Source organism: Panicum virgatum, chromosome 2K (assembly GCF_016808335.1).
Source record: "Panicum virgatum strain AP13 chromosome 2K, P.virgatum_v5, whole genome shotgun sequence".
Lineage (NCBI taxonomy): Eukaryota > Viridiplantae > Streptophyta > Magnoliopsida > Poales > Poaceae > Panicum > Panicum virgatum.
In genome coordinates this window covers 1,897,863-1,907,166 of record NC_053137.1, presented here as the reverse complement: position 1 = coordinate 1,907,166, position 9,304 = coordinate 1,897,863, and the positions used below count along the sequence as shown (strand labels likewise).

The 9,304-nt window shown below is 49.1% G+C and overlaps 1 protein-coding gene across 1 annotated transcript; it reads right to left on the bottom strand.

Moving 5' to 3' along the window:
• Positions 1-4,903: 4,903 nt before the first annotated feature.
• On the bottom strand, positions 4,904-8,577 carry LOC120660690 (protein HGV2-like). The gene is made up of 6 exons (XM_039939311.1): positions 8,139-8,577; positions 7,304-7,539; positions 6,374-6,595; positions 6,202-6,292; positions 5,673-5,907; positions 4,904-5,555 (listed from the first exon to the last, which is right to left on the bottom strand). The coding sequence occupies exons 1-6, from the start codon at positions 8,357-8,359 to the stop codon at positions 5,169-5,171; spliced, it is 1,392 nt and encodes a 463-aa protein (XP_039795245.1). The 5' UTR covers positions 8,360-8,577; the 3' UTR covers positions 4,904-5,168.
• Between the last annotated feature and the right edge of the window lie 727 nt (positions 8,578-9,304).

Sequence of the window (9,304 nt, the reverse complement as noted above, 5' to 3'; positions counted from 1 at the left end):
AGTGCCGATGCCGGCTGAAAAAAGATGCTGGGCAGCCGCTCCCGTAAAGCTAGACAGGGGGGCAGCGTTTATAGCCCTTGGACGAGCACAAACTCTCCTCCAAGGCCTCGGGGGCTACACCCGCGGGTGCGCTGACGCACCCCCGCAAAGGTGACTTCACACATATTCGAGGGTCGTGACTCTATGTACACCCCTATACCCTCGGTAATCCTCCCCACAGAGGAGAAAGGGAACTTTATTGCTCAATGCAAATGAAGATTACAAAGGGTCTCCGGCGTGAAGCCATCGAAAGATACAAACACGTTACCACCTACGTGGCAATTTTCCCTGTCTTGGGGAGGAGCGAGCGACGAAGAAAGGCACCGAGCCCCTAGCTGACGCAACAGCGAGGCTGCTAGGGATGCGAGGAATAGCCCCCAGACCACACGAGTCCAGCGGGACGCTTTCCTCGCAAGTCTTCTTCTAGCGTCTCCTCCACCGAAGACCATGCGGGGGGTCGAGCTGGCGGACAGCGCCCTCCGCACAGTCTCCCCGAGGGCAACCTCGTTGCCTGGGGAGACGATGCAAAGAACAGCCGCCCAACCTGGCACTGACGCCGTGGTCAGGCGCCCCCATCCCCCTTCAGGCTAGGGGACATCGCAGAAGCATGACCCCACGGGCCCTATGCTCTTCTGCTGATCCCGCTGAACCTGGGGGATGGAGCGCACGCCCACTCCGGTCTTCCCCTACCGCTCGCAAGCATTCTTCTAGCGCCAAAAGCCTAAAAAAGCCAGGCCACCCCATCTGGGGGCCGGTCACAAAAAGGCAAAGGAAACATAACAAGATTTAGGCGAGGCTGGAAGAAAGAGCTGGGAGGTTGGAGAGGAAAGGGAACCCCACGACCCCTATTTATAGCTGCGCCGGGCACCAAGCTTCAAGCCTGTCGAAAAGCGGAGGCTTGTGTCGCCCGTGACGGAGCGGCACTCCACGAGCAAGGGATGTCCACGGTCCCCGCACCGAGACATGACCAAGCGAAATAAAGCGGAGCTGGGCCCCTGGACGCTAAGCGGTGCAGCATCGGCTCTGGCCGGATGCCCTCGAACGGCGCGCCGTAAAGCAACCAGGAACGCCGGGGCCAAGACCCTACGTGCGCGCCAGCGCGATGGGAGCACCAGCTGCCAAGCGGCGGGCGCTACCATCGCCCTGGCCCCCCCTCAGTGCGCGGACACGTCTTGTCCTTCAAACAAACAAACAAAGAGGCGCGTGCCTCGAAGTACTCCCCCCACGGGCATACTATCCCGACCGGCGTGTTGTCACATCCGCCGGGCTAGTGCTCAGGCACGTCTGGCGGGTGCGCGGCATTGACTGATCACGTCAAAAGGGAAATCCCCGAATTACCCTTTGGCCGAACCCACTGATTCAACCAAAGTCTCGGGGGCTACTGTCGGGTATCACAATTAGGGACACCCTAATTGGGGTACTAAGATCGCTCCAAAAACACAAAACACATGTTAAAATAACCGGACCCACAAAGGCCCACGACCTGCCTCCCATTCGGAAGAAAGGAAGGGACTCGAAGAAGCCCAGCGTGCGGCCCATTCGCATCCCGCTCGAACCCGCGGAACGATCTCCGCCTCGCTCGAGGGTCCCTCTCGGGCCCACCGGACAACCTCCGCCTCGCTCGAGGGTAGCGGATCTGCCCTCGAGCAGGTGACTCACCTCCGCCTCGCTCGAGGGTACCGGATCTGCCCTCGAGCAGGTGACTTATCTCCGCCTCGCTCGAGGGTAGCTGATCCGCCCTCGAGCGGGTGACTTATCTCCGCCTCGCTCGAGGCCGTCTCTCGGCATAAGGGACAAACAGCCCCGCCGCCCAACCAACCGCCGTACGAAGGCATTAAAGGCCAGCCACTCCGCCACGGCTCAAAGGACGGGCGGCGTCAGACTGCCACTCCCACAGTGGATGTGACCGGGGTCCCCATCCGCTGACTCCGGTCACCATTCCGCCATCCCGGATGCTGTAGCAGTGCCTTGGGACCTGCACGCGGAACAAGATGGGCTCGGCATTGCTCCCATCACTGTTCTGCCGACGCCGACCATCCGGACTCGCCTCCCATTGGGGAAGGGGTCCGGGACTTCCACGTGTCCCCCGGACCTTCTAGTGTGCACGCCCGCACTCCCACCAGGGGGTCCGGGACCATCGCGCGTCACCACTACACACCACTACACACCACCACGCCGCCTGCGGGACACTGCAGGACGACCGGCGCGATCTTCACATGACCAAGGACAATGTCCAGGACGACTGCGACGCGCGCCGCCTTCCCACAGTATACTTCCTACAGTGTTCGACCACAGTACCCGCGATTCGGGGGAAAACGACGACTTCCGCGCCCCTACACTCGTGTACGCCGCCCCCTCCTTGTGACTATAAAAGGAGGAGGCGGACCCCCTTTAAAGCTCTTTGAGCTCTAACTGGACTCTAGGCTGCTGGCTAGTTAGTCTCTCTCTCTGGTTTCCATCTCCCGAGAGAACTCTCAGCACTACTGAGCACTCATCTCAACCGACTCCGCTCCTAGCAGAGACTTGGGAGCTTCCCTCCCTTTCTCGCCTCGCTTGTACCCCATACTACAAGCACTCCGGGTGCAAGATGATACAGTGCCCTCGCACACCCCCTTTGCTGGACGTACGGCCCCGCGGCCGGAACCAGGATAAACCGTGCGTTACTGTGATTGCCTCTTGCATCATCATCTGGGACGAGGAAACACGCAGCATTTACTAGTTGGGATCCAGGCCCCCAGGTCGGGACACCGACACTAAAAAATACGACTACAGTTGATTTTTTTTTTGCTACATAGCGTGGAGTCTTTCGTTGACTACAAGAAGTAGGCGTTTCTTTTACCCAGAAATGGTATCTCAGCTTAGCTTCCTTAGGAAGTGTGCTGCTTTCTACCCAGCTCCGGTTGATCTTGGGGAGTTAGGGGGGGCTTGAACCCCCTAGCCCCCATTTAGATCTGCCACTGTAATGAAAGGTACGCTCAGACTCATAGTCATCCTAGATCTGCCACTGTAGCTAATAAAGAGGCACTCAGACCCATAAGCCAATCAGAGGACCTAAAAAATGCAGTGCTTGGAAAGGACAACATTGTTGTTGATGCCAAGCTCATCGTTAATAGCAGGAAGAACTGAAACAATCTGACCTGAATCATGTAATGTTTCTTTTAGCATCTTTCAGATGATAACTTTTTCTTGACTGAAACAATCTGACTTGAATCATGTAATGTTTCTTTTAGCAGCTTTCAAATGATAACTTTTATTGTTTGTTCTTTAGTGTTGCATAAGAACATCGTGCTGAAAGTTTAATTTCTTTTAACATTAAAATGGGGATCTTTGAAAGATAATGTGGAAAGTTCTATACAAAAGGAAAGATAAAATGTGCTCCTTTAAGTTGTCTGTTTGTTAGACTCTTGGAAACTGAATCCAAAATATTTTCTACAGTTAGTATATACTGTGTGTCTTGATAAGAAAAATCTATCCAACAGTATAGGCCAAGCAAAAGTGCATTAAGTCCGAACTCCTCAGGTCATCCCTAGTGGAAGTTTCATAGAAGCTTCATGCACATTACTTAGCATACCATATAGGATTATGTGATGACATGGCATACAATTTAAGAATAAATAGAAGAAACCAGTTTTATCTAGATGAAACTCTTTCTACACACATACCAACACTCTATGAGTCTTGAAACATCAACATGAAACTTTCCACTGGGATTAGCCTTGTGCAGTAATTTGATTCCATGGAGGCATGGGTGAATGTTCCATTAACTGGTCCGAAGTGCATTAGTTCGTACATAAATGCCATGGGTGAATGTTCCATCAACTGGTCCGAAGTTGCACGCCAAAAAAAAAAAAGGTCGGCGCGCAGGAGGCGGGTGGCGTCGACGGCGGCGCGGCGCGCCACGCCTTGCAGACGCACCGGCACGCGGCGAGGCCGCGCGGCGGGACGTCCGCGACCACGTCGCCTGGCAGCGAGTCCATCCCGGCCGGCCAGGTTACACGGCGGCGAAGGGAGCCGGCAGCCCGAGGTAGAATATGGAAGAACACGTAACTTACTCTATGGGATTGGTATGTTTCCTTCCATGAACCTACTACAACTGCAACTCGCGGTTTCGTACACAGATGGTCCCACGTTATCGGAGTGCCAAAATCACCAAGGGTCAATGATTGCAGTCCTAAAAATGCAATTATGTTTGGAACCCAAAACGTTTAAGAAAATAGGTACTTGAGATGAATCTGCGAGGTGGGGCCAAGGAGTCAAGGGAAATGCCTACTGTACATGTCATCCGGATTCCGCCTGATGCAGCGATGTTTCGGTGTGGAAAAGATAAATTATCGTCATAGCCAATTAGTATGCCTATTAGTTACTAATCTGTCCTGTGAAATCAATGCTTAGTTTGAAGTTGTAGCCACTATCTCCCTCTAGAAGAGATTGGACGGCATTGTCTGCCATCAGAGCGGGATAGTTGACAGCCCCATGAGCTCTCGTGTCATGGTTATCAGAGCTCAGCATCGCAAATTCTGAATGCCCATCATGATAAGAAATTATACAAAACACAGAAATAGCCTTGGTCAACAGCAGATCCGCAAGTGCAGGGACTGCTGGCCTACTACCTCGCAGTAAAACATAATTGGAGGGTACCGAGCCCGAAATGGGTAAATAACGATAATACACCTGAGAAAGCACACATCTCACCACACATATATGAGCGAACATCAGACAATTCGCCAAACTTTCTCAGCAATTTAACCCTACAACGTACTAAGCTCAGGACGGAGAGGCTCAGATTTTAAATAAGTTCGCTAAAACGGCCAGCAGCAGGCCACATTTAAGTGAAACCTCCAGCAAGTAAACATAAGAGGTACTGTAGGGCTAGTGAACTGTAGGATTCATCTCACATTCTCACCACACCCACACATGCTCCGCAATAAACTTCTCAGCAATTCAACCTTATACAAGTTACAAAGCTCAGGATGAGTTCTTGGCTCGTACAGTCCCCTTCTCAAACATTTAAATAGCTTAAGCTAAAACAACTAATGGCAGACCACATTAAGTGAGACCGAACCACAGACATAGGCCGCTAACAGGTTCCAGCGAGTTAACATGACAGATAGGGCTACTGAAATTGCACTCTACTTCGATATGGATTCATCACCATTCTGTGTTGTAGGAAGAGCCTCTGAGCTGTTGCTGCTATCACCTTTCGCAGATGCTGAATCCACAGCAGGTTTCTTCGGAACAGGTTCAGATGTGATCGGCTTGATGCTAGCTCGTTTGACGCCTCTGCCTACAACCCCGAGGTCAGTTACAGTGCTCCCGGTGCTTCCGGTTGTCGCTGCCGTAGACATGACTGAGGAGTCAAAGCCATTGCTCGAAGTGGCCATCTGCGAAGAAGTAAAAGATGCAGCCCTTGGGATGCCATCAGCACCTTTCTGCGCAGCACCTGCTCTGGATGCTATCGTCTTCAAGAACTCATCTATAGCACTTGGGGTCGACATGGCTTGCTCCAGGTCTTCAAGCTGAACACACAACAATTCAGAGATGTCATTGTTCGTTAGAAGCAAGACAAATCATCTTCATCCCTGGTAACATTACGAGGGTCATAAACTAAACAAAATGAACTAACATTGTTTTACCTTCTTCTCAAGTTCAGTCAATATGCCACTAAGCTGCTCTATCTCAGCTTCAGGAGCAGATTTTTCTGAGCCTCCTTCAGCAGCAGATTCACCATCTTTACCAGCCAAAGAAGCATCCTTGGAATCTTTCAGTCTATGTATGCGTGACTTGCATAGTGAAATCGCTTTTGCACAATATGGGATTGCATCTCCAATCTTGGATGCCAGCTCATAAACCAAACATATGCGGAAGTTTCTAGGACTGAATTAAGGCAATCAACAAAGGAAGAACAACAAACTATACAGGACATTGGGATGTAATCATATAATCTACACAAAAAAGTGCGCCCAAGTAAATAAAGCTAAACGTGCATTTTTTGATGAACCTAAATAAAATGAACTAGTATATAATAGACTTTTAAAAAAGGCACATCTTTAGGCTACAATGTACTTATAAAACCAAAGAGATGGATGGACCAATAGACGGGTTGTAAATCGGGTTTATATAATCGTATGGCACACAAGATTGTATAACTATCATAGAGGATACAGTTCTACAGTTCGACGATGATCAGGCTCAACCAATTGCTCCAACATGGCTAAAGCTTTCATGTAGTCACTGAGTGAGTTGTCTATGTCCTCTGAAATTACAAGAGGGCCATGATTATTCACAGCACACACCAATCAAATGCAGGAGCATAATATAAGGTAACTGTGACTACCTCTTTCCAATGCGACTTCACCAAGAGCAGAATAAATTTTTACTTTCTCCATAGTGTTTTCTGGGCTCTTCTCAACTATGGCCCTTGCAATGTCCAACATTTTCCATGCAAGATCCAAATCGGAATCTTCTTCATCTCCCATCTTCTCATCCTCCTCCTCCTCATCATCCTTTTCAATTTCACCATTCCCATCCCCATGATCTTTGCCATTTGAGCTTTGACCTAATAAAGGACTATATCAATATTTACCACAGCCAGAAGAAAAACACACGGAACACAACAATCAATTTACTTATTATTAGTTCAACCTGGGTACTGTTAGTATTGGACTGTGTTAAAAGAAGCAAAGACATCAGGGGAAAAAAGCAAATTTATAATGCATAACACATTAACACCAAACAAGAAAAGGAAAATCAGATCTTAGTAGAAGTTGGCCTATGCAAGCATACTGATCTGACATCTAGTTGCATGAGAATCAAGTGACCTAGTGCACAAGGGATACTAATCTGTTTATTCTAGCATTATTATTCAAGTAGACAACATAAGCACACCATTAAATACACAAATCTATAAGAAATATATTTCTAATCTCACCCAGTTCAAAACATAATCACCACATAGACAACCTTATACATGGGCATTTAAAGTATTTTCTGCATCTCTTAACTCATTTATTATCGATAGAGACAAGTTAGTTTCAGGAAAACAAGCTACTCTGATGAAATGGAATCCTATGCAATGCTTACCACTTAACTATTACATTGCAAACACACAGGAGCAAGTTACTGATTAGTAATGTATTTCACAGAATATTAGCAGGTGTAAACCGATGAAGAGAAGAGAAAATACTTAGTGCTCTGCTATAAATTATCAGCATACACAGAACAGTAATGTGTTTCAGGGACATTACTATTTGAGGTAAGAGTATACCTTCTTCAGCATCAACTATCTCTGAAGATGTGGCACCCTCCGCATTGCCAACAGAGGTTTTTGAGCTTACACTATCATCTTTAGCAGTTGTACTCTTCGCTGATTCTTCATTTGGTGCATTCTTGGGAACATTGCCCAAAGGATCGGTCTCCTCCTGTGCTTTGTATAGCAGCGCACATCCATATTTGAAATATGTGCTGGCACACTCTGGAGCCAGCTCTCCATAATGTGAAGTCCTAGTTGGACACAAAGGCAGAAATTTGTCAGTTCACCATTACAAAGGTTCTTAACAAAACTTACACCAGGCCACAAGAGTCAAGTGTAAAACAAGCCAGAACAATACAATAAAAAAAACTGAGCTACAAATATAAAATCAACAATGTTAAGATACAAGGTCCTAAGGTTGTTCAATGTTGATTGACTTTGGTAACATTTACATATTCTCACAGACAGCACCGCTTTAATTGATTGTAAAAGCAATTTAAGCATTGGAACCAACCAACCAACACAGGCTCATGACAAAATATTAAAAAGAACTACAGGGTTAACAGGTCGATAGCCAAATGCACTAATCCATGACAACGACAACATGTCCCTCCACCTCGCTCAACAGTAACACGAAAAAAAAAACTCCTGCTACCCAATTTCCTGCAGAACCCCTTAAACCCTAGCGACCCAAATCCCCAAATCACACAAGCGCTCGTGCAAAATCCAGCAGATCCCGAGGGAAACGCACCGTACCAACCATCAATTCGTCCAAAATTCCACCAACGCGCGGGGTCGCTTCAGGCAACTAGGTCCAAAGAGGAGCGGGGGTGGGAGGGGGAACCCTAACCTGATCTCGAGCGCGCGGCTGAGGCAGTCGACGGCGTCGACGAAGTCCTCGTCCTCGATGGCCTTGGAGCCCCGGTCGAACAGCTCCTGCGCCCGCTCTAGGGTTTTGGGCTCCTCCTCCGCCCCCTCGCCGGCCGCCTCCCCGCTAGGGTTTGGGTTCGGCGGCGGCGGGGCCTGGGGCTCCTCTAGCGGCGCTCCCGCGTTCTCCGACGCGGAGGCCATGGGCGGCGTGCAGAGCGGCGGCGGCGGCGGCGTCGGCGGAGGGTTCCCCTCGGCGCGGTGAGTGGGGAAGGGAAGGGAAGGGAATGGGGAAATTTTGGGGGGACGGAGCGCGAATTCTCAGGGATATCTTGGTAGGTTGCCGCCAACGGGGTTTCAGGCTGGCCTATTTGGGCTGAACTGGGCCAACTGCACATGACGGCGGCGCGGCGGTCAGAGCGCGCAGGAGACGCGTGCCGCGCCGGGGCAGGCAGGGAGCGGTGGCCGGTGGGAATTGGGAAGCAGGGGGACATGTGCGTCTCTGGTTTTGGCCCCCGGGATGGAACATGGAAGGCGGCGGCTGCGGTTTCGGAGGCCACAGACCACATACAGAAGCTTCATCGGCTCAAACCTGCTCTTTCTTTCTTAGGGGAAAGAAAAAAACACGGGTCTATTGTGGCCAATCAAGTCAACATCAGTGTTTTTTGCAAAAAAAAAATCAACATCAGTGTCTACTGAGAGACAGATCCCATTGAATTAGGTAGGATTATCTTTCTTTAATACAGATTAAAGGCACTGCATTATGAAAAAAAATGACAGTAGGATTTAGTTTGACGATTCTCGCCTGAACAACAGTAGGTCTATTATTAGCTAAGTCAGCTAATAATAACTGTCCCTGCTATTAGGATTCAAGCATTTGGAGCACCACTACTGCACTTGCATACCAGTGAAATAGGTAAGAGTACAGAAACCTAAACCTGGTGGTTTGATAAGAAAGTTGATTGAATTGCATGGAAATAGTGGGCATCTATCCTTGTACTTTGTAGGGCAGATCGTACTGCCATGATAAGATCAGAAAATAACGAAGAAGAAGATCGTGAGACAAGACTTTTGAGAGCGCAAAAAAATAAGCACAAAAGTCAATAGTAGTACTATGATAACAATGACTTGTGGAGACTGGAGTGGAAT

What these genes read in the sequence shown, in the direction of transcription:
- LOC120660690 (XM_039939311.1), bottom strand. Translation starts at nt 8,359, where the DNA reads ATGGCCTCCGCGTCGGAGAACGCGGGAGCGCCGCTAGAGGAGCCCCAG. An exon ending in AGCCGCGCGCTCGAGATCAG is followed by an intron (nt 7,540 to 8,138) that starts GTTAGGGTTCCC and finishes GTGTCCAACTAG; the next exon opens with GACTTCACATTATGGAGAGC. An exon ending in GATAGTTGATGCTGAAGAAG is followed by an intron (nt 6,596 to 7,303) that starts GTATACTCTTAC and finishes GTCCTTTATTAG; the next exon opens with GTCAAAGCTCAAATGGCAAA.